The following is a 25,757-nucleotide window of genomic DNA, read 5'->3' as shown; positions in this document are numbered from 1 at the left end:
GTGAATGTTTCTTGCTAAGCTTTGTTATATGGTACTTTCCGGCAAATGCTCATTTGGATTTATGCACCCTCCAGATTCCTGCCTCTACTCGCCCAGCTCCTGCCGCCACGTTCCAGTCCCGGTATCGCTTCCAGCTCGTCTTGTCTCCTGCTCGTCTCGTCTCCTGCTCGTCTCGTCTCCTGCTCGTCTCGTCTCCTGCTCGTCTCGTCTCCTGTCCGGTCCTGGTCTCTGGTTTGTCACCCGCTCCCCGCTCTGGTCTTCGTCTGATCCGCCTGCCCTGGTACCGCACCTGCTTCTATCCCCGTCCTGGTCCTGTCCTGCCCGCCTCTACCTGCACCGCACCCGCCTGACCCGTCTCCCGCTCCCCGGTTCCTGTACCTGCTCTTGTGACCTGTTTAAAGACTGCATTTTCACCGCTGTAAATAAACACTGTTAAAACTGCTCTGGTCTGCATCCTTTGGTCCTATCCGCACCGTTACGACAGAACGGTCTGGCCACTATGGACCAAGCAGGCTCAGATCCGGACCAGACGCGCCGCCTCACGCACTCTCACCCCGAGGCGGTGCTGGGTCAGCATGAACAATCCATTCGGACTCTATTGGAGCTAAATCAGACATTGTCCCAGCAGGTGGCACAGCTTAACCACCAGGTGGCCGCGCTCCTCGTCACCCCGCCTGCTGCAGCCGGAGCGCCGCCACGCCTCCCGGAGCCGAGAGGCACGGATCCGGAGCCGTATGCTGGACAACCTCACCTCTGTCGCGGATTCCTGTTCCAGTGCGAGTTTATGTTCCAGCAATGCCCTTCTCGTTTCAGCTCGGGGGCCACCAAGATCCGATATATATGTGGATTACTCCGGGGCAGAGCTCTCCAGTGGGCAGAGGCGCGCCTAATGAAGACGTCTGTGGATAGCCTGGATTTTAATGAATTTGTGTCCACGTTTAAGCTGGTGTTTGACCACCCGCACTACCAGGACAATGCTGCCTCCCGGTTATTGACTCTCAGCCAGGGCTCCAGGACGGTAGCGGATTATTCCATTGAATTCTGGACACATGCGGCGGAGCTGGACTGGACGGACAGCGCGCTGCGGGCTGTGTTTGTGCGGGGCCTGAACGAGACTTTGAAAGATGAATTGGTTTCCCGGGACGAACCCCCCGACCTGCGGACCCTCATCTCCCTCACTCACCGTATAGACAACCGCCTACGGGCTCGTCGCCGAGAGAGACGCCGGTCACCGGTCCCGCCGGAGCCACGCGCTGCCCCGCCCCCGCCGGATGAGCCCATGCAACTCGACAGGACCCTTGTGTCGGCCGAGGAGCGTCAACGGAGGCGTCGTCTGGCCGGGGCTTGCCTCTACTGCGGTGAGCGCGGACATTATGTGGTCACTTGCCCAGTTCGGCCAAAAGGGGGGGCCCACCAGTAGCACTGGGAGTACTGGTGGGCGAGCAACACATCCTGGACTCTTCTAATAGACTGCGGCTCAGCGCCACCCTGTGCGTTCGCACAGAGACCTTATGCGTTTCCGCCCTTATCGACTCCGGGGCTGAGAGGGACTTTATTGATGCCCAAGTCGCGGAGCAGCTCGGGGTCTACCTGGAGCCCCTCGAACGCCCCTTAAATGCCCAGGGGCTCAATGGACGTTTTCTGGGGCACATCACTCACATCACAGAACCTGTCACCGTGATTCTGTCCGGCAACCACCAAGAGGACCGTCAGTTTCATGTCCTGTCCTCCTCCGCTTCTCCTCTGGTCCTTGGTTACCCCTGGCTACGCGCCCACAACCCTGTTTTCGATTGGGCCAGGGGCGGAGTTTCGGGCTGGAGTCCCGATTGCCACGCCAAGTGCCTTCGGTCCGCCCTCCCTCCGGCCGGGAGGTCCGTTCCTGTCGCTGATCCGTCCCCAGACACCCCCAATCTGTCCTCGGTGCCTGCTGAATATCACGACCTGGGGGAGGTTTTTAGCAAGAGCAAGGCCCTCTCTTTACCGCCCCACCGTCCATATGACTGCGCCATTGACCTCCTGCCGGGTGCCCCACTACCATCTAGCAGGCTATATAACCTGTCTAAACCTGAACGCGAGTCAATGGAGGACTATATCCGTGGGTCCCTGGCTGCCGGAATCATCCGCCCGTCCACTTCACCCGTGGGAGCGGGGTTCTTCTTTGTGGCTAAGAAGGACAAATCCCTGCGGCCTTGCATTGATTACCGGGGTCTGAACAATATAACTGTAAAGAATAAATACCCGCTTCCCTTACTGGACTCGGCATTTACGCCCCTCCACGGTGCGACCATCTTCTCAAAGTTGGATTTGCGGAATGCGTACCACCTGGTGCGCATCAGGGAGGGAGACGAATGGAAGACGGCCTTCAAGACACCCCTGGGACATTTCGAATACTTGGTTATGCCCTTCGGTCTCACCAACGCCCCTGCCGTATTCCAAGCCCTCATCAACGATGTGCTCCGTGATTTCCTTAACCGATTCGTCTTTGTTTACTTGGATGACATCTTGATTTTCTCGCGGTCCCCCCAGGAGCATCATCAGCACGTTCGCCAGGTTCTCCAGCGCCTCCTCGAGAATAAACTGTTCGTGAAAGCTGAGAAATGCGAGTTTCACGCAGAGGAGGTCAGCTTTTTGGGCTTCATTGTGGGGCGGGGCCAAGTAAGAGCTGACCCTGAAAAGATCCAGGCTGTCACTGAGTGGCCCGTTCCTACCAGCCGGAGACAGCTCCAGAGATTTATCGGCTTTGCCAATTTTTATAGACGTTTCATCCGGGATTTTAGTAGGGTTATCTCGCCCTTAACTAAACTCACCTCTCCTGCTTTGCCGTTTGCCTGGTCTCCTGAGGCGCAGACAGCCTTCGAGAAGCTTAAGAGACTATTTACCTCCGCTCCCATCCTGCACCAGCCCGACCCTTCACGGCAATTCATCGTGGAGGTCGACGCCTCCGACTCGGGAGTGGGGGCCGTGCTTTCGCAGAGGTTCGACCCCCACAACCGCCTCTGTCCCTGCGCCTTCTTTTCCCGGCGATTGTCCTCGGCCGAGGTCAATTATGACGTGGGGGATCGGGAGCTCCTTGCCGTAAAGCTGGCCTTGGAGGAGTGGCGCCACTGGCTCGAAGGGGCGGAGCAACCATTCATCGTCTGGACCGACCATAAAAACTTGGAGTACATCCAGTCCGCCAGGCGCCTCAATCCCCGTCAAGCTCGTTGGTCCCTCTTCTTCAGCCGCTTCAACTTTCTCCTCACCTACCGCCCCGGATCTCGGAACGTCAAACCCGATGCCCTCTCCCGCCAGTTCGCCCTGGAGGATAGCCCGGTCACCGCAGAAACAATTATTCCCTCCTCGTGTGTGGTGGCCGCGGTCCATTGGGATATCGAGGACACCGTCCGAGAGGCCCAGACCAACGACCCCGACCCAGGTAACGGCCCTCCAGGTAAACTGTTTGTTCCCGATTCTGTCCGGTCTCAGGTGCTCCAGTGGGTCCATGCCTCCCGTTTCGCCTGCCATCCTGGTGCCGGTCGCTCTCTCTCCCTCCTCAGGAGACGCTTCTGGTGGCCCACGATGGACACAGACACCCGGGCTTATGTCGCCGCCTGCCAGGTATGTGCTCGGGCCAAGGCCTCCCACTCACCCCCTTCTGGTCTCTTGCATCCTCTCCCAGTTCCTCGTCGCCCTTGGTCCCACATCGCCTTGGACTTCGTGACGGGCCTTCCCCCTTCCCAGGGGAACACGGTGGTTCTCACCATTGTGGACCGCTTCTCCAAGGCCGCCCATTTCGTTGCCCTGCCTAAGCTCCCCACAGCCAAAGAAACTGCCGACCAGCTGACCAGTCATGTCTTCCGACTCCACGGCATCCCGGTGGACATCGTGTCCGACAGAGGGACCCAATTCACCTCTCAGGTATGGCGGTCTTTCTGCGACGGTTTGGGGGCCACGGTTAGCCTCACGTCCGGGTTCCATCCACAATCTAATGGGCAGACGGAGCGGGCCAACCAAGACCTGGAGTCGGCCCTACGGTGCACAGCCTCCGCCAACCCCGCGACCTGGAGTACTCACCTGCCCTGGATAGAGTATGCTCACAACTCCCTCGTGAGTTCCGCCACTGGTATGTCCCCCTTCGAGGCATCGCTGGGATATCAACCCCCTCTCTTTCCCACGGAGGAGAGGGACCTCGCCGTCCCGTCTGTTCAGCGCCATCTCCAGCGCTGTCGCCGGATCTGGAAGAAGGCCAGGGCGGCCCTTCTTCGGGCTGGAGCGCGCACTAAGGCGACGGCCGATCGCCACCGTGTCCCGGCGCCCGTATACCAACCTGGCCAGATGGTTTGGCTCTCCGCCAAGACGGTCCCGCTGAAGACGGACTCCCGTAAGCTGTCCCCCCGATTCCTGGGACCGTTTAAGATCATGAGGATCATAAATCCATCGGCGGTGCGCCTCCAGTTACCCCCGTCTCTCCGGATTCATCCGACCTTTCACGTCTCCCAGGTTAAACCAGTCCGGACCAGCGACCTGTGCCCTCCGGCCGATCCCCCACCGCCCGCCCGAGTCATTGACGGCCACCCGGCGTTCACCGTCCGCCGCCTGATTGACGTTCGTCGCCGTGGTAGGGGCCTCCAGTACCTCGTCGATTGGGAGGGTTACGGTCCGGAGGAGCGATCCTGGGTGCCCAGGGCACGCATTCTGGACCCCGACATGGTGAGAGACTTCCACCGCGCTCATCCTGACAAGCCTGGGGGTCCACCAGGAGGTGGACCTTAGGGGGGGGGTACTGTCATGATGTCAGTTTCCCTGTCCTCCCGTGCTCTCTCCCCCTCCCCTACCTGTGTGTCTGGAGCTGGGTGGAGTGCCTGACTCCTCCCGTGCACACCTGGGGTGCATCAGCCTAATCACCACCACCTGCTGCTGAGTACAAGAAGGCTTGGCAGTCTACACTCGGTGCCAGACCGTCCGCGTGTAAAACGTGAATGTTTCTTGCTAAGCTTTGTTATATGGTACTTTCCGGCAAATGCTCATTTGGATTTATGCACCCTCCAGATTCCTGCCTCTACTCGCCCAGCTCCTGCCGCCACGTTCCAGTCCCGGTATCGCTTCCAGCTCGTCTTGTCTCCTGCTCGTCTCGTCTCCTGCTCGTCTCGTCTCCTGCTCGTCTCGTCTCCTGCTCGTCTCGTCTCCTGTCCGGTCCTGGTCTCTGGTTTGTCACCCGCTCCCCGCTCTGGTCTTCGTCTGATCCGCCTGCCCTGGTACCGCACCTGCTTCTATCCCCGTCCTGGTCCTGTCCTGCCCGCCTCTACCTGCACCGCACCCGCCTGACCCGTCTCCCGCTCCCCGGTTCCTGTACCTGCTCTTGTGACCTGTTTAAAGACTGCATTTTCACCGCTGTAAATAAACACTGTTAAAACTGCTCTGGTCTGCATCCTTTGGTCCTATCCGCACCGTTACGACAGATTATCATCTTTATATTACAAGATTGTGCAGAAAACACTATTTATTTGCTCTCTTCTAGATTCTTCAACTGTTTTTTTTTACTTATAACACAGCACAGTCCAGTAATAATTGTTGAAACACATAAATAGATATTAACGTCATCATAAGTCGCATTTTAAGCATTCATCAATTTAAATGATTTTTGATTCTTGCAGTGACTTTTGTCCGTGATAATCGTAGCGCACAACTGCCTCTCACTAAAAGAAGAAGTGCTGAGACCAAACCAGTTCAGAAAATACCGCCGTGCAGTAAAAGCGCTAATTGGGGAACACTTGACTGACAGGAAATACAGTTGCACCCGGTAACACATTTTACAGTGTCGATGACAATATATGCACCGTGTTTTCTCGGCTGTTAACGAGTGAGATTGATTAAAATTCAGTGTCATATCCGTGTGCCTTTGTTCTGCTCCTGTCTGCGCTCGTATACGTCTGTTCACACTGTTCATACCTGTTCTTGATGACTGCTCCTCCAGATTGACTGTGGAGAGAAAGAAAAAAAAAACACACACAAATAAGTGGTGAGTCACAGCTTAACCCCACCCAGCCATAGATCCACTGCATTCACGTGGTGCTACAAACATCGGGGTGAAACGGGTCTGTCTGCGGCGAGACGAGCACGTGACACCACCAGGACAACTTACAGGTCGGGTGTGTGGACAGGCGAGAATGCTCACAGTAAGAGAGCGGGTTTATCAAGGTAATAGTATAGAAATATGACGTGTTAGACTTATGTTTAAGGTCATACAGTGAAAAATTCCATAATATCTCAATGGAAACAAGCAAAATGTTCTGTGTTCACCTTTAAATCTGAAAATACTAATGTTCCTGGCCTCAGAAAAATGACCGAAAGGACAAGATCGTGGATACAAGCGGACAAAATGAGTCTCCTCCGCAGGGTGGCTAAACGCTCCCGTAGAGGTAGAGTGAGGGGCTCGGTCGCACAGGAGGAGCTCGGAGTAGAGACGCTGCTCCTCCTTCGCGTCAAGAGGAGCAGCTGAGGCTCAGGCATCTGTTCTGACGCCTCTCTAGGGAGGTGTTTGGGGCATGTCCCACTGGAAGACTCAGGACACACTGGATTGACTATGTCTCTCTGGCCTGGGAACACCTTTGGGAGGAGCTGGAGGAAGTGTCTGGGGTGAGGGAAGTCTGGGAGCCCCTGCTTAGACTGATGCCCCCGCGACCCGGCCCCGGATAAGAGGAAGAACATGGACGGATGGATGGACAGACTGTAACGTTTCTACTGTGGATGATTCGCATGGAGTGTTCCAAATTATAGCATTAAACGCACAGATGTTTGATGAAAAATTAGAAATTAGCATCTTTACTGTGAGGAGGGTCGCTTCTTCACAGATCTGACCTGTAACTTGGCTTAGTGTGTGACATTTCAGGCAAAGTGATAAAACAAGAATGTGGCATAACAATTACCAGAAAAGTCACATCGTGCATCTAGCGCATCAAAAAAGTAAAGTTTTTCCTTCAAAAGTTTCTCCAGTAAAAGCATAAACAGAAAAACTATTGTACATAATCTATTCCAGTTCATATAAATAGTAATGAGGACAAAGACCAAACATGGCGCCTCACAGAAAAACTCCAAACCAGCGGCACATGATGCGTTTCAGAGACATACTGGTCCAGAAAAAAGCTCTACACGCTGCTTTTTAAAATATTAAGAGGAACATGAAGTGTGGAAGGGCTTCTCTGGGACTGCACTAGTGACCAAACCAAACCAGCAAGAGGCATGAGAGACTGGTAAAGAGAAAACACTCAAAATGTAAATAAGGTTGCCCCCAAACCCCTCATCTCCTCCACTGGATCCTGGAGCGGCAGGGAAAGTCAGACCTCCTTGATAATAAGTTGGCAGCTGTAGAAAATGGCTTCTTTCTGTTGGGGTGTGCTCCCAATCTCATTATAATGTGATAGGAGCCGCGTGACTGCTTGGCTGTTTGGAGGCTCGAGTAGGAGACTGAGTGGCTAAGGAGCGAAGAGGAGAGGCAGGGAAGAGCGGACTGATGAAGAGCGAGGAGGAGAAAGTTAAAACGATGAGAAAAAGACTCGAAATGTTGCACAGAAAACAAGCTTTAAGATGAAAAAGACTGAAATCAGGAACATTAGAGGGACGGGGGATGAGGCTCGCAGTTCAGAGGGGCCAGCCGTGTGCTCGTCTCCATGGAAACGCAGCTGCTTTGTCTACGATACTCCACAGTATGGCATTAAACGTCTTCATATCGGTGGACGCCTGGTCAAGTCACAGAGAAACAACTCGTATTTGTGATTAAATAATGCAAGGTAAATATGTTTAAGGTCAAGCTAAGGAACATTTCAGGCAAAGCAACATCTTCAGGACAAGGAAAGTTACATAGTGCATCTTTAAATTCAAGGTTGAGGCCTTTCTATGTGGAGTATGAATGTTCTCCTTGTGCTCCTCAGAGTTTTGAGAATGAAAAATGGGACAAATTTGAGACTACGTGCTGGGACAAACCCTGATAAACGGTTAATAATAATAACGTGAGGAAGGGCATCTGATGTAACGCCGTAATTTATCAGCGTCGTCTCGGTGTTACTTCACACGGAGAGACTTTAGATTTAAGTAACACGCTCCGTACTACTCAAATATCTGTTAAACTATGCAAAACAATATTTACAACAACCCAATTCCCAAACCAATAAACTTTACCAAACGATTATGAAAATGAATCACGCTTGAATTAGAGGCTGCTGGTGCTTTTACAAACTGCAATTCAATTAAAGAGAAAAGTTTATTGGGTGAGTATAAGCCAGCATTTGTTTACACAGTATTATGTAGCTCTAGAGATTGAAAAAGAGCTTTGATTTTTGCCTGTGGTCGCTGTGGCTCTATTAGCTCAATTATAATGACATAAACAGACCGCAGACAGACACCCAGCGATTGTACAGCCGCAGTCAATGAAGGCCAAGCCCGCAGAGGTGTTAAAGTAACGCACTGACACCAGACTGACGAAAAGGGCTTTTATTTTGGAAGCAAAAAGCATCTTGTGATTGGAAAATAATGCGCAATTTGGCTTTCATGTACAATCTAATCTATAAAAACACCAGGACTGGGCAAGAAAATGTGGAAAATATCATTATTATTCTGACAAGCATCGCAATTGTGATTAGATTTGCTATGTTTGTGCTTTAATAGTATGATTCAGTTCACATGTGCGACAAAATGAACATATAAACTGCTAAATATTGCAAGAATAGTGCATTTTCGAGACGTCTAAACAAAATAGTTAATTAATTACGACTATTCAAAAAGCGGTTTTGACTTTACTGTAGTTAATCCTGTAGCTCTAATGAACATAAATATTTAAGCAGCAGCAGCAGAGTATAACTGGTCCAAGAAAAAACAAAAAAAAAACATCAATCAAGTTTTGGCTGCATCACTTTATGAACAAACTGCATTTCTATCCGTCACTTTTTACGACGATAGATAATCCAAAACGATCAAAAAGTCAATCGTGTTTGGATGGATCGTGTATTAGATGCAAGTTGGTGTTTAGACAGAGATTTCTTATGGAAAATGTAACGCGTTAGTGAAGAGGAGTGGATGAAGGGGCTAATGTCGCTAACGTCCAAGCCCCAAACGCTCCACATGTTTTTATTGACAAGGATCAGATGTGAGGCCCGTTGATTAAAAAGACCAAAGTTGATCATTGGCGATTAAAAACGACAAAAATGATTAATCGCACAGCTCTAAATTTAACATTACCATAATTTCGCTGATGTTTTCCACCGACGCTGCTCAGTCGTGGTGTCTGTTAACGACTGATAGAAGCACTAGACCCAGGTTTTAGTAATGAACTGGCACCGTGCCCATCTGCTCAAACCGGAGCTGACTACCAAAGTGTTCGGACCGACATGACAGAAATGACAATCACCAGCTCGACTCTGAAGGGCACACGGCCCAGAGGACACACTCGCACGCCCGCAGACACGTGCACGCTCGCAGTAATGCATATAAACAGGAAGGAGTGTCTAAGGCTAAAGCAAGGACGACAAACTGTGTACGGAGTGGATTTAAGGAGTGATAAGGCGGGCAATGCAGAGAGGTGGAGTAATTACAAGTAAACTGTCATCATCTACAGTGAAAACAGCTTTGATTTGCTTCTAAAACGAGATAATAAACTGACAAATGTTATTTTTTTTGCGTAAATGTTTCAAAAGTATGACATCAAACTACCATTTACTCAAAAAAATGCCAGATAAATACGTAAAAAAACAAGTAAAAGTGCTATTATCGCCCAACTGATGCATTGATTCTCGCTGTGAGCACGGTTTGCCTTTTCCTAGACCTGACCCGTAACCCGCATTGGTCACATCAGCCGCCGTTTCCATGGAGACAGCGAAGGTATAGTGAAATGTTATGGGTATACTTCGCGGTGCCAGTTTTTATAATGAAAAGCAGTGGTTGTATTATAGGAGGCAGCGTTTGTGTTTGTCTATGCAAATTAGCCATGTGCTCCTGGCCTCGTTTCTGTTTTAAACGCCCAACAATGTCGACTTAAGCGGGTGTATAAATTACCACGACGTTCCCCGCAGTTCCAGTCAAGTGCGTTACATGTTGTTTACACGTCGACAATACATTTTTAGTATTGTGTTGCTTTAAAGTGTCTGGGGTATTGTTCCTTTTGTGTGTAGCTTGAATTCTGAGCCCACCCCACGCTGCCTCTGCAAACATCCGCCAGACAGGCCTCACCACTGGCACTGAATAAACTGGCAGCACTGAGAGCACCATATTTACACCACAGACAACCAGACTAGTCCCCCCCTCCACTCTCTCCTCTCCCTCCTCCTCCTTTTCCCCTCCTCCTCCTCCTCCTCCTCCTCCTCCTACAAGACCTGCTCCCCGTTTGCTATTGTCTACAGCTGTGGGTGATCCCTCCAGCTCCATCCAGCACAAGTGGCCCACTCCAAAATGCAGCGCCATTTCTATCTCTCCCTCTCTCTCTCCTTCTCTCCTGTCATCTATTCTCCCTTTACGTCCATTTCTCTCTTTCTTACCTCTCTCCCTTGCTCTTTCTCTTCTCTCTCCTCTTACTCTCTCTCTCTTACTCATTTTCATTTCTATTTTCTTTCTCTCTCCCTCCCCCTCTTCTCTCTTCCTCTCCCTCTGTCACTGTCCTTTCTCTTTCACACTCTCCCTTCGTCTCTCCCTCTCTCTGTCTTTCACTCTCTGGCTTATTTTCATTTCTATTTTCTTTCTCTCTTCCTCTCCCTCTATCTCTGCCCCCTCTCTCTTTCATGCTCTCCATCCCTTCGTCTCTCCCTCTCTGTCTCTGTCACTCTATCCTTTGCTCTCTCTCTCTCTCTTGCCTATACTTTCTCTCTCTCCCTCCCCCTGTTCTCTCTTCCTCTCCCTCTGTCACTGCCTGCTCTCTCTTTTACTCTCCCTCCCTTCGTCTCTCTCTCCCTCTCATTCTCTTTATCTCATCCACGCTCTCCCTCCCTTCGTCTCTCCCTCTCTCACTGTCACTCCATCCTTTGCTCCCTCCCTCTCTCTCTCTTTCACTCTCATAAATTTTCATTTCTATTTTCTTTCTCTCTCCCTCCCCCTTTTTTCTCTACCTCTCCCTCTGTCAGTGCCCACTCTCTCTTTCACACTCTCCCTCCCATCGCCTCATCTCTCCCTCCCTCTCTCTGTCACTCTATCCTTTGCTCCCTCTCTCTGTCACTGTCTCCTCTCTCTTTCACGCTCTCCCTCCCTCTCTCTGTCACTCTATCCTTTTCTCTCTCTCTCTCTCTCTGTGTCACACGTCACACTCTCCCTCCCCTCATCTCTCCCTCTGTCTGTCACTCTATCCTTTGCTCCCTCTCTCTGTCACTGTCCCCTCTGTCTTTCACACTCTCCCCTCTCCCTCCCTCCCTCTCTCTCTCTCTCTCTCTCTCTCTGTGTCACACCCTCCCTCCCCTCTCCCTCTCTGTCACTCTATCCTTTGCTCTCCCTCTGTCACTGCCCCCTCTCTCCATTGCGCTCTCCCTCTGTTTGCCTTTTCCTCTCGCTCTCACTCTATCCTTTTCTCTTTCTGTGTGTCACGCTCTCCCTCCCCTCATCCCTCCCTCCCTTTCTCTGTCACTCTATCCTTTACTCCCTCTTGCTGTCACTGTCCCCTCTCTCTTTCACGCTTTCCCTCCCTCCCTTTGCCTCTCCCTCCCTCCCTCTCTCTGTCACTCTATCCTTTGCTCACTATCTCTCTGTGTCACACTCTCCCTTCCCTCCCCTCATCCCTCCCTCCCTCTCTCTGTTTCTGTCACTATCCTTTGCTCCCTCTCGCTGTCACTGTCCCCTCTCTCTTTCACGCTCTCCCTCCCTTCGCCCCTCCCTCCCTCCCTTCACCTCTCCCTCCCTCCCTCTCTCTGTCACTCTATCTTTTCTATCCTTTGGTCTCTCTCTCTCTCTCTCTGTCACTGCCTCCTCTCTCTTTCACGCTCTCCATCCCCTCATCCATCCCTCTCTCTGTCTCTGTCACTCTATCCTTTACTCCCTCTTGCTGTCACTGTCCCCTCTCTCTTTCACGCTTTCCCTCCCTCCCTTTGCCTCTCCCTCCCTCCCTCTCTCTGTCACTCTATCCTTTGGTCTCTCTCTCTCTCTCTGTCACTGCCTCCTCTCTCTCTTACGCTCTCCCTCCTCTCATCCATCCCTCCCCCTCTCTGTCACTCTATCCTTTGCTCACTATCTCTCTGTGTCACACTCTCCCTTCCCTCCCCTCATCCCTCCCTCCATCCTCTCCTCTCTCTCCCTCTCTGTCACTCTGTCCTTTGCTCTCTCTCTCTCTCTCTGTCACACTCGCCCTTCCCTCCCCTCATCCCTCCCTCCATCCTCTCCTCTCTCTCTCTCTCTGTCACTCTATCCTTTGCTCTCTCTCTCTGTGTCACACTCGCCCTTCCCTCCCCTCATCCCTCCCTCCCTCTCTCCATCCCTCCCTCCCTCTCTCCATCCCTCCCTCCTCTCCTCTCTCTCTCTTTTTGCCAGATCAGTTCATGGCTGTGGCACAATTAACCAAACCAATTAGGCGGGTCTCCAGCTGATAGAGAAACAGAGGGCTCCCCCTAGAGGTCAAACGAGCTCATTGACAAAGACAGATTGAACCACAGAGGCAGAAATGAATCCACAGTTTGACAAGACGCCAGTAAAACAATAGAAATGTCCAGTGATGGTGAATGAGGTAATTAAAGGGGAGCCAATTTAAGTATTGGGAGATTTTATAGCTCAGTTAAAGGGTCTTTATTACTCTGCTGGGAATATGCCAGAGAAATTAATTGAGAAATGTTCAATTAAAAAAGCACATAGATGTAATATTTCTAGTAAAACAGAGAAATATTTTGAAATCGCTTCACAATAACACTCGCAGTACTTACAAGAGCAGGATATGTATCTACATGTTGAGTTTACTTTCAACAAACAGGTTATGAATTATTAGTTGAGTAATTAAATTTGAGTGTGACAAGACGAAACACATTTCACACGACTCTGGGGTTGACAAAAGTATAAAAAATCAGATACTAGTCGATACTTTAACGCATTTGAGCAGGTCTAGGTACAAAAAAGTCACATTTACAGGACAGAAATGAACCTTTTGTGAATCTTTAGAATGATCTTGAGCTGAATCAGAACAAGAAAAAGACACGTAGACGAGTACACGCCCATGGACCAGTGTGGAACCTGCCTGAACTGAGGGATTACACAGATATAAAGCCATGTGGAGCTGGAAAAGAAAGTGATTTACTGCTGAAAATGATATTCTGTTGTCTAAAGAAAGTGTTTTGGGTGTTGAATATCGAGTCTTGAAATTGAGTTTGAGATTGTAGTATCAGGACAACACGACGTGACTCAAACCGGCTGATAATGACTGGATTTTGAAGTTTCTGACAGTATTTCTCCAACTCTGGTACGTGCATTAAAGGTGCTATGCAAGTATCTTCTGATGTTACTCATACGTTACATTTGTATGGATTTTAGAAAGTACACAAGTCTAAAAAATGGCATTATGCTCGTGTACAATTGTCCATCGCTATATCACGATTCATCTTTCGTGGTTTTGCTGTTTCGTGGATTTTTTAGTGCAATTTTGCTTGTTTTTTTTACAGCCTGCATTGTGTTGTGCGTCCTGATTGGCTAAGAGACTGTAGACCATTGTGTTGTGCGTCCTGATTGGCTGTTGGACTGTAGACCATTGTGTCGTGCGTCCTGATTGGCTGTTGGACTGTAGACCATTGTGTTGTGCGTCCTGATTGGCTGTTGGACTGTAGACCATTGTGTTGTGCGTCCTGATTGGCTGTTGGACTGTAGACCATTGTGTTGTGCGTCCTGATTGGCTGTTGGACTGTAGACCATTGTGTCGTGCGTCCTGATTGGCTGTTGGACTGTAGACCATTGTGTCGTGCGTCCTGATTGGCTGTTGGACTGTAGACCATTGTGTCGTGCGTCCTGATTGGCTGTTGGACTGTAGACCATTGTCCATCAGTCTCCTCCGTGCCGTGTCTCCTGTCCAGTACAGAATGTGTTCAGACAAATTTACATAAACGTTGGATCTCAGTGTGACTCTGAAGTGCTGTACGTTTGCAATTTGTTTTCTCCCTGACAAAACCCACAATGTCGATGAAACGTTCTGCACCGACAAAGACGCCTACGAAGGTTTGAACTTTGAGAGAGTTTAAACGAGAGAGAAATGTGAGAAAATGTTAACGCCTGTGTGAGAAAAGTGTATAAAGTGTGTGGTGAGGGGTTTTACAGACAAAAACATAGACAATAATATAAAAAAATAAAGCTGATACTTTGCGAATTTCACCTGTTGCGGGTTATTTTTAGAAAGTACAAACGAGGGACCACTGCACACGCTAAACCTGCTAAATTAACTGAGCTAATTGTATTTAAAGCCCCACTATGTAACTCTTTAGCCAAAAAATAGCCTAAAAAATAAGATGTTCTTCATTTCAGATGCTTTTACTGCACAAAAACGTCGAAAAAAAACACGTCTGTACCGTGAGTGAGCTTGCATTTCCACAAACCTGACTGTTACTTGGCCCGTGTCTGCGAAAATATTGTTCCTTTGGCTTTAATTAAACTTATTTCCGTGGAGAATGTTAACGCCTGTGTGAGAAAAGTGTATAAAGTGTGTGGTGAGGGGTTTTACATCCAGAAACATATAGAATAATAAAAAATAAAGCGGATTTCGTTTATCGCGGGTTATTTTTAGAACGTGACCCCCGCTATAAACAAGAAACCACTGTATTTCAATTGTAATGCACCTCCCTGGGTCTTGTATTTTGCTTTAAATAAATGTCCATGTCGTCTCGTCCACACGTCCGGTTGTGTCCATAAGTCCGTCTCCATTTGTCTGTTTTTGTCGTCTCTTCGCGGCGCACAGACAGACAGACAGACAGAAGTAACAGCGCTGCCCTGTACTGTACCAGGCTCCCCTCCCCCACGCCGCCTAAGCCCTGCCACGGCTGAACTCAACAGATTAAACTATGCAATATCACCCTTTACCAATTCAACCCCCCTCCACCAAACCGCCGCCGCCGCCGCTCCCCCCCGCAATTCAATTTCTTCTCTCCTCTCTCGCGTCGCCCTCACTCTCTCTGAAATAATTTGTCTTTTTTCTCTCCTTTTTCCAATCTGTGCAGCAGTTGCATGTGCAGCACAATTTCCGGCTCTAGCCTCTGGTGTAGTGCGCTGCAGGTTGCATCTGAAAAAGCAAAAGGGAAAACGCTTTCAAGTTTATATCCAAGTAGATCTATTCCTGTGCTCATTATTTTTCTACCGTGTTTATACGTTTCAAACCTTCAACGTGTTTTACTATATCACAATCTGGGCTGAGTTTAGGCGAGGTACGATATGGATTTTTTTATTTATTTATTCAGCCAGTACCACAGGATTAGTCTTTCTGCTGCGGCTGATACAGATTCATTCACAAATTAACGTGTCGCTTTTGGAAAAAAACAGCATGGATTTGTGTGGGATATGCAAATATTTGTTGCAAGATTGTGTAAACCTGCAGCCGTATTATAGTTCAGTTGTTCTACTTTTTAAATTGCAGATAAATAAAATGTAAAAAAACAAATGTGATGGACAAATTTGGCACGTGGACACACAGAGATTGGAGCAGTTTATACAAAATATTGGTGAAAAATATCAGTTATATTTACATTTACAGTTACACGAACCAATATATCACTCGTAATACTTTTGTCAGCCAAGAAAATGATCAATACAATCCAGATTTCTCCTTATATCTGTGAATATCTATCTATTCTGATGTTAAAATTCAGACTTAATGTTCATATTCTACTGTACAACTGCATTCTGGCCTAAATACCTCACTGTAACACGAGGAATTGAAGAATATACTGCCCTGTCTAATTCATTGAGGTCAGCATCTTTTAACCAAATGGTGCAATAAAACGGCCAAACTAATCCTAAAGATTGAACTGCACTGTGGCTTGATTAATGCATGTCCCAATACTGTCTAGTGCATAACATTACTCATAGGCAGAGTAAATAGTGCAGCCACAGTTGACTCAAATAAACTATACACCGTACGTGAACGTGTCTCAAACATGCATTCATGATCGCAGGTTTACGGCTAACAAATATTTGATTTAAACACAAAATAACATGATAATAAAGGAGTCGGGCTTTGAATCAACACGAATAATCTCAAATATTTCATTCAAATACAAAATAAGATGTTAATAAAGGAGTCACACTTTGGATATTCAGAAATCTAAACACGAATAATCTCAAATATTTGATTAAAACACAAAATAACATGATAATAAAGGAGTAAGGCTTTGGATACGCAGAAATATAAACACAAATAATCTCAAATATTTCATTCAAACACAAAATAAGATGTTAATAATGGAGTCACGCTTTTGATATTCAGAAATCTAAACACAGATAACCTCAAATATTTGATTAAAACGCAAAAAAACATGTTCATAATGGAGTCACGCTTTAGATACGCAAAAATACAAACACAAATAATCTCAGATATTGGAGAAATATTGGCGTAAAACCCAAATATCTCAAAATATTTGGGTTTTATGGCAATATTTCTCTATTTATGCACTTGCACTTATTGTTCTATACATTCATAAACATTTCCTTTTAGTACATAATACCTCTAAAGTCTATTGCGTTATAAAAATATCTTTGCATTCTGGACAGAAAAGCAACCAATTTACACAGCTGGGACATTTATTATAGTTGAAAACCTGTTAACAGATCAGCTCATTTCTTGTCAAACTCGTGCACACTTTGGGTCATTATCTCTTACACATCTCATCCAACATTAAAGCCAAACCCACAAAGAGAAATCCCCTCTCTCTCGCTCCGTGACAGACAGATGGACGGGAGCTGCAGCGAGTCTGACACAGGAGCAGCTGGGACCTGTCAGTTTGTCCATTCACTGTCACCACATGTACAGTATCTGCAGAGTTTACACTGTACTGAGGCCTGAAGACGACTGTACGCGCTCAGACAACACGGATCTGACAAACGGGGGACGTGTTTGATCGTGGGGGCAGGTTCTGTAGAATATAATTAAGTCTGTTCAGATATTGTGCTGCTTTCATGGGAAGTATCCACAAATTCTGTTGGTAAAACGATGTAAAATTAGTAAATAATCAGTGAATTTACAGGTAAAACGGCAAAAAAAGCGTAGATTTCGATGAATGCTTATCCCTATCTTCTTACGCTGTGATTGGTTGAAACGATCTGTCACTCAACCCTAAAATAACAGAGACTGACCAATAGGACGAGCAGGAAACACACGTGAAAATACAGCTGCATTAAAACAAAAACGCACTGAATCATATTACGATTCCTTCATACTGCCAAATTAGAGTTTTATCTCCCCGCCTTATTTCAATCAGAACATTTATGTGACTTCTGAGATCCTTCATCACACACTATTAATCCGAACAAACCAATGAAATAGCATATTAACTACAGTAATTGTCCCGGTCTCCATTTGACTTATTGTACGTGGATTACACTTGGTACAAAAACGCTCTTTCTCCGCGCGGTGGTACTGATAGAAAACTCGAGCGGCTCTTCTGTCTGCCATGTGCTGCAGAGAAATTGGAATCACTGGACTAGATCAATAACAATCTAAATGTGTTGTTGGGAAAATGGCTTTAGTAGGAACTCACTGATGGAAATTTGCATTGGTTAATTTATTTGGTCTCAGTTGAGTAGCAGGTAGCAGCCGTGCGGGATTGAGAAGCAGACAGGAGCGATGTGTTCAACAGGACATTTTGGCTAAAAGATTGAAGAAGAACTGGGCTTTTTTTTGTTACTACGGACCACGAGTTTGCGCTAAAGATTTAACTGCATAAAAATATATGTCCTGTTACGCTATCACGCGAGAAAAGACTAAAAAGACTTCACAAAAACACTCATAAACTACTATACTTGAGGTCAAATCCGTGTCCTTTTTCTCACTACATACAGTACATTCCTCCTCACGTTTGCACATCCCTATATATTTGTCTGTGCACATCATAAATTATACAATCACCCACAGAAATTGACTCAGTTGAGCTTTAGATAACGTCAAACGTGCTGAACTGTGGCGTTCTCAATGAGTCAATCTTCAGCTAAAGTGGCTCTTATATTGTATTTTAAACACGTGAGCCAATCAGGAGAGATAACACCTGAAAGACGTGATTTAGGCGTGGTTATCTCAAATCAAAGGCGAATCCATGTCTCTTTTTTTAACTCCGTACGTGCTTGTTTTTCCTTGTATTTCACGCAAACACCATTCTACTTCCTTATATTTAAACACTGTGTTAGCTTATGCACATCTGTCTGTCTATCTGTCCATCTTGAGCAGCGTATATTGTATTTTATATTATATTTTAATCATGTGAGCTGATCAGGACTGATATGACCAAAAGGTTGAGCTGGACCGCACCTAATTTCACAGGAACATTCATTGTCGACCTATAATAGTTGTTTAAAACCCCTGTCCTTTCTCTTTCTGCATGCACACCTGCTTTTCCTTGTATTTCACGCAGTCACATTTGCACTTCCCCACATTTAAACACAATATTTGTCTATGCACATCATGAATTATACAATCTCCTATAGAAATTCACTCAGTTGAGCTTCAGAAAACTTGAAACATATTGAATTGTGGCATTTTCTATGAGTAAATCTTCAGTTAAAGTGGCTCTTATGTTGTATTTTGAACATGTGAGCCAATCAAGAGAGAGGTTGGGTCCTGTGTAAGTAGGTTCGATTGGACCACACCTAATTTCACGGGAACATTCACTGTGGACCTATAATTGTAACTGTGGCTGTAAGACTATGGTCAAACCCCTTGTCCCTTCTCAAACTGCATGCACACCTGCTTTTCCTTGTATTTCACGCAGTCACATTTGCACTTCCCCACATTTAAACACACTATTTGTCTATGCACATCATAAATTATACAATCTCCTATAGAAATTCACTCAGTCGAGCTTTAGAAACCTTGAAACATATTGAATTATGGCATTTTCTATGAGTAAATCTTCAGCTAAAGTGTCTCTTATGTTGTATTTTAAACACGCGAGCCAATCAACCAAGCCGTACCTGTTTTCCCTCGCATTTCACGCAGTCGCATTCGTACTTCCCTACATTCAAACACAATGCCCGTGCACGTGGCTCGTCCGTGTGGGCGTACAGAGGCCCGTGGCTGCAGCAGTGAGCATCCAGGGCACTACATCAGGCTAAAGCCAATCTGCTCCAACCCAACAGCTCCTTCAGGTGAGATTTATCACCGCTGCACTTGGCCTCTTATTATGGCGATGGATTCTCGGTATCTGGGGGCGTGCACGTGAAGGAGTGTTGTGCACGTGGAGGAGTGTGCATGTGTGTTTTCTTTAGCCCCCCCCTCCACACACACACACACACTCGTTCTCTCTCTCCAGTCTGCATCCTTATTAAAGTGGTGCAGAGGCAAAGAGCAGACGTTGGTTTTCGACTAGACTCCGCCCTCGCAGACGAGCTGGGGTTGGATTGAGGTTGGATTTGAAGAACTGTACTTTCTACGCACAATTTTGAAGTAACCGTATGGAAGACTTGAGATTTTAACATGATTTTGGCTATAATCAAGCAGCTTTACCCACAAATGAGCCGCCATATTGTTGAAAAATACAAAGTTCCACACGACTTTACCTGGAAACAGTGATACAAAAACGTGTCCAAACTTCAAATTTATCTTTTACACTTTCTCTCAGCCATTCAGCACCGTTAACTGACATCACATTGTGCGTCATTATCACATCTGACCAACACAATTTGCCTCTTTTGAATCTGTAACGTAACAAATAACAAGCTTCCATCAAACCGTAGACAAACGCTTTTACATAATCTGCTGCGGATTTTCTTACGACGTTAACGAAAGCGTCGAAGTGCTGCTGGTATTAGAGGAACAGAGCTGTATTAAAACAACAATCTACAAGGCCGACCCCCTTCTGAGACTGTAGGTCACAGGCAAACACGCAATGAATTTATAATTAGATCAACTTTTCTCCCTCTCGGTTTTGCGGCGCACATGTCTACACTTTGGTCATACACAGCGACGAGTTATTATATCGTTACAATACAAGCACGTCCCAGTTAACACCAGTTTTAGTGGCATCTTGAACACTTTGCTGCTTCTTTTTGCTGGTTCTTCCCTGTATTTGTCTAGTTTGAATCGTTTTGTCTTGTAATTTCAGATGAATTCAGTGTCAGCGCAACTTTTTCATCAACATTTTTAGTTCAACATTAACACAATTCTCCAACTTCCACAGTTTGCCAGTGTTTGACAGTATCTTTGGTGTGAAATAATTGAAAGAAAATGGCTACTTTTGGTATAAAAATTTAAATAATTGAGTGGCAGACCTTCCAACAACTGTATTCACTTTTCTTACAGATAACAGTCTAGATTTTCAACCAAAATTGACCAACTCCAGAACAAAAATGCCAGAAGCTCGGGTTGAATCATACAAGGTTAGCTCTGACTGACAGTGGATAAGGTAGCACTGGAGAAATAGGTCATACAGCTAAAAATACTTATGTATGCCTCTCTCTGATGCTCTTTCTCTCCATCCTCTTCCACTAAAACGACAAAGTCCAAATACAGATCATGAAAAGAACATTTAAACTACTTAAAGGGAAGAATGTGCTATTTTCTGATCTGTTATAATGTTATTTCCCCCTCAAAAAACACTCCCACGGTTGTGTTTTGTTTCAATTGCAGACGTTCATCACACAAACCCTGCAAATTTAGGTTCTTCTCTCAAACGGAAAACAGTCTGATCCACCTTGTGATGTCATCTGGTGATACAAGAAGTGCTCCGTTGTGTTTTTAAACTCCGTACACCTTCACAGTTTAATTAATTTCGATCATTTCATGCCTAGATTTGCCAGATTATGGCGCACACAAGGTAAAATGTAGCTTGAAGACGACAACTTCGTGACATCACAAGGTGGAACGGAGCATTTCGAGGTTTGCGGATGTAGAAAAAGTGATAATAAAGCGTTACTCAAACATGTAAATGAAACAAAACACAACTCCAGATATGTTTTTGATGAGGTAACATCATTAGAACATGGTTTAAAGCTCAAAAGTGTCCATTTTGTGCAACTTAGGACCTTTAAAAACACAAAACCACAGCTTTTATTCGATAAGTTATAAAAAAAAAAAAAAAAGAAAATGGCTACAACAAAAGTGCAGCAAATGAGGAAGTAGAGATAGAAGAGAGATGGAGAAATCGTGTTGGTGCAGGCCCAGATTTCGTCTGCACTGTTTGCACACACAGACGGTTATTATGTGAACTCATTTAGCTCAGTGCAGTCAGGCAGGGCAGAAATAATAATATAGACCCTGTATGGCGCACTGCTGCTAATGCTACGCCACCGTCTGAAATGGACACCGCCTCAAACTGGCACAAACAAATACGTGGATGAATGTATAGTGTGTGTAATGGTGTAATTTTAATAGAATTTATCGATACCTCTTTCCGTTTCTGTGCACATGGGACCAGCTGATAACAAACTGTGGATTGGGCTTGTTGTTCGATGAATCTAAGCTGCGTAAATGACATTTTGGAACATTTAGCGACGGGAAATATTGACAAAAGTGAGTAATCTTCTACCCCAAACTTCAGTGGACCTTTTTCTTATAACTTAATGGGTGATCTCTAAACGTCTTGGTGAATAATTTGTAATATTTTGGCAAAAAAAGAAACGAATCATAGTATATATTTGGAAAAAATTGTCCTAGTACACCGTTTTAACACAGTCCTGGGTGAAGAAATACCCACTGCTTCTTGTAATAGATTTAACTCGACTATGACTCTTTGAAAAACTGGCATTCGCAGAAAAATGTTACTCAGAACAGCTCATTGTTGTAATTATGCTCACGACAATCACTGCGAAGTATATATAGGTCACTTCTTCTGCTTTTTCGCTCTTTCTATTATTTTCAAGTTTGAGTTGAATCAAATGTCCTCAAGATATTATTTTATCTCTCGCAGCAGTTCATCGAAAAGGATTATCCAGGTTTGATGAAATCGCAGTTTATAGACTATTAGAATATCATCGGTTTGGATCATTTGATGTTTTTAGCTCCGTCGCCTCGAAGCAAGAAGGTCCCAGGTTCAACTCCCTCATGACACGGGGCATTTCTGTGCAGAGTTTGCATGTTTCCTGCATCTGTGTGATTTTCCATTGGCACTGTACATGCACAATACCAAGTCTAGCTCAAAATCTGGACAAAATCTGTGTCTCAGGGCAGTGCATTGTGGGTAAACCGCTCCTGACAAGTTGTCCCAGTGGCGTGAGCGAAGGGTCAGATACAGAGGATACACTTTACCGTACGACTGTTTATGTTTATTCAGATAATCCAGTCCAACATGTCGACAGAATATGCTGTTTGTGTAAAGCATTTAGGGCTTTGTGCAGTTTAGAGTTTGTCAAATCAAACTTGCAACTGTCAGAAAACGCCGTCATGGTGCGTTTTGGTCAAATGGATGAAGGAGAAATCATGATGTGCTCTATAAAGGCCTGTGTGAGACGAAGATTCTGACTTTTGGATCAACAAAACTTAACAAAAACTGTGATTGTGCAGAAGAATTGTGCAGAATGGAGGAGACAGATCTGGCTCCAGACCTCCATCCTGAGCATCCAACCCGCAGACCTCCACCAGGAGAACCCTCACGTGACTTACCTCCATCCACACGTCCCTCAGAGTAAACAAACAGTGGTCAAGAACACCGTGAGTGATTTCCTGACTGCTTTTTTAAATGTTCGTGCTACAAAAGTTGATATTTTGTTTGTTTTACACTATAGACAAGGCCAAATCTTTTTTTTTAACCTTAACCAGTGCAGATTTGTGCCTAAACTTAACCAGACACAGAGCCTACGGCAACAAAAACATGACAAACTACATCTACTGCCTGTGCTATTTATGCTCTTATATGTAGGTCTATGTTAGCAGCTGAATATCTTCTTTTTTTTTTATGTTTTACGCTGTTAATTAACCTACACAGGCAGAGAAGAGCAGAGACAACACAAAGCGACTTGATTTGAAGCTATAATTAAATCTATAGGTCATTAAATGTCTTTGAATGTCTTTGATTTATAAAGTAAACTAATAAAAAGTGGAGGGAGACATGTCTGTGGAGGTGCGTCCTGGTGGAGACTCTTGTCATTAAAATGTCCTCAGTCTCAAGTTGTTTCAAATCTACTGTAAATCCCGTTGAAGTAACTTTTCGGAAAACGATATCCGATTAGGTTTACACAGGGATCGGACCAAATGCACCGCGGATTTTACCAGCGTCCTGCCTTGATTCTCAATGTAAAGAGGAAGAAATGGCCAGTGTTTGGGGAATGGGGGTTGGGGGCTACTAATGGTTTTTGGGACTAAAAATGCAGGAAACGGAGAAGAGAGACTCGAGTGATGGATGAAGGAGGAGATGGAGGGAGAGAGGGAGAGAGAATGAGGAAGACAGGAAGAGAGAGCGAGAGAAAGGGGAAGAGAGAGAGAGAGAGGGTGAAGGCAGGACAGGGGAGGAATACAAGGCAGATGCAGAGATTAAACAAGAGTCTAATCCAGTACAGACACCGACAAAGACTCGTGCTGCTGCGGAAATGCTGAAAACCACAAACAGAGCAGTTTATAACAATAATGATGCCTATTTTGTATCTATTTCTGTATTAATTTCTAGTTTGCAGCCATACTTTGTCGCCTCTGGTCTCAATTTGGGCCTAAAGACTCACTAACAGTTTATAATTGACTTAAATCTATCAAGAAAACGTAGACAAAGGCGTTTAATGTTCGTTTTCTATGACCTTTATGATGATGTAGATGTAAATAACAGATAGTAATTACTGTTACTAATTATTCCGCCATGTTAGGCTTATTTAAAAGCAGCAGTGTGTCCAGCTCACAGCCAGGGCCTTATTAGAGCCAACAGTGAGGCCATAGTTTCTTGTTATTCGCTCGTTTCACTGAGTCGGCATCTCATTTGTATAAGGCTGTAATGGTGTTTTTGTGCTAATTATCAAGCCTAGTTGAAGCACAGCATGGAAACATACACTCACAAGTACATAGTCTTAACACTAGCCCTTGAGACGTCGAAAACACAGAGATTTTACACTCAAACTGACAGTGGCAGAGTGGTTAGCGCCCGTGTATTCGTTTAACACCTGCAGCTTCAACCATAAAATGACATCCGAGTTACGCTGGCTAATCGTTCTTATATTTTTTAATAGTTCTTAAATGCAAATCAAGACTGAAACGTGTATCATTTAAAATTGGTTTTCTCATTTCGCCAGTAAAGTTAAAAACTAATTAGTCGTATTGCAGCTTAACCTTATAATTCAGATATATGAGTCGTCTGTGTAAAAAAGCAGAGGGAAAATGGGTGAACAAGACCTTCAGAAAGTACAGACTCACTAATTAGCTACTTTTTGGGGGAGACTTCACACTGTTCCTCTAATAGTGTATGTCTCGTACAGAATATTCAATGCAAATCAGTCAATTTAAACTCCCCTGGTGCAGCTGAGCGCCGGGAGCAGAACAGGGGACCACGTTTCCAACCAGATGCAGACCTTATATATGTGATGTCTTGGTGAAAAGGTTTTATTTAGAGGGACGTTGTGCAACATTTAGCTCCAGAAGTTTTCAGTTTTATAGCCTTTTTAGGAAAACGTAGCTAAAAAAAACACATTTTTTCACAATTTGCCATTACAGTGTGTCCAGGTATGAGTTCTTTCCTGTTTTCCTGCAGTTTCCTTTAGCAGGAGTTGCCAAATCACTCATCTTTTTCCATCCTCACCTTCTCCCTCCATCAAACTGCACGTGCTGCAAATCTCCCCTGGACTTCCGCAATGTGTCTGAACATGTCTGACCAAAAATAACCAACTCCACCTTTGACCCTTAATCAAAAATGTGGAGCAGGTGAGATACTGTCCAAACATTAAAGCTGGTCAGTTGCCAAATTAGCCACATTCATCGGCATCATTGTTGTGAATAATACAAAGCAGGTCGTCCAGGTAAGTTTGGGGATTTTCTTCTAGATTCAGTTTAACTTGGTCAAATAATATTACAGTAGACTTTGTTTTATTGATCCTTCTGTCTCCTGCATTTGACCCATCCTTCATTATAGCTGGGGAACCTCTCAGGACCACGAAGGAACCTCATCTTTACTTATAGGTTTGGTCACTTAGGACACCCAGGAGGATTTTGGCTTTGGAGCATGCTTTTGGTTGGTAACTTTCTTCATATTAATTCAAAAAAAGCAGCTAAAATATGTGCTCTCTTGCATAAAACACCAAAACTGACCAGTAGCACCTCTAATCCAATCAATTATTGTCACACTTTAGCATTAAATCTGCATTATTCACTGATATCACTCATGTTTAGACGTGAGTGGACCTGAATCCAAATACCATCACAGCCAATGGGAGCAGCAGAGCACAGTTGACAAATCAGCATCCAAATTCATTCCGCTCCTTTCTGTCAAGAGCACTTCATGAATTGCACGAAATGTCGCCTTCCTCTGCATCTCCCAGTGACTGACAATCAGACACACAGAGAGACAGGCAGACAGCGGGTTGGTTGGCACTCTCAGACACGCGCAACCTGCCCATATCCACTCCAGGTAACAACACCAGAGCATCCTCCTCGCGTCGGGTCCCCTCAGCTCATGCACGACTTTCTTTGTTGCAGAAAAAAAAGCACCAAAATGCACCACGACTTCCTATTTCCTCAC

General features: G+C 45.8%; 1 protein-coding gene across 1 annotated transcript in view; it reads right to left on the bottom strand.

The window, feature by feature from the left end:
* dpf1 (double PHD fingers 1) overlaps positions 1-25,757 on the bottom strand; it is a 73,406-nt gene that overhangs the window by 46,688 nt on the left and 961 nt on the right. Inside the window, exon 2 of the mRNA XM_055225929.1 lies at positions 5,929-5,958. Coding sequence (XP_055081904.1) covers positions 5,929-5,958 — 30 coding nt within the window. The remainder of the gene's footprint in view (positions 1-5,928; positions 5,959-25,757) is intronic.

Source organism: Periophthalmus magnuspinnatus, chromosome 13, assembly GCF_009829125.3.
Source record: "Periophthalmus magnuspinnatus isolate fPerMag1 chromosome 13, fPerMag1.2.pri, whole genome shotgun sequence".
Lineage (NCBI taxonomy): Eukaryota > Metazoa > Chordata > Actinopteri > Gobiiformes > Gobiidae > Periophthalmus > Periophthalmus magnuspinnatus.
Note: the sequence above shows the minus strand (reverse complement) of the source record. Positions and strands in the feature narration are given on the sequence as shown.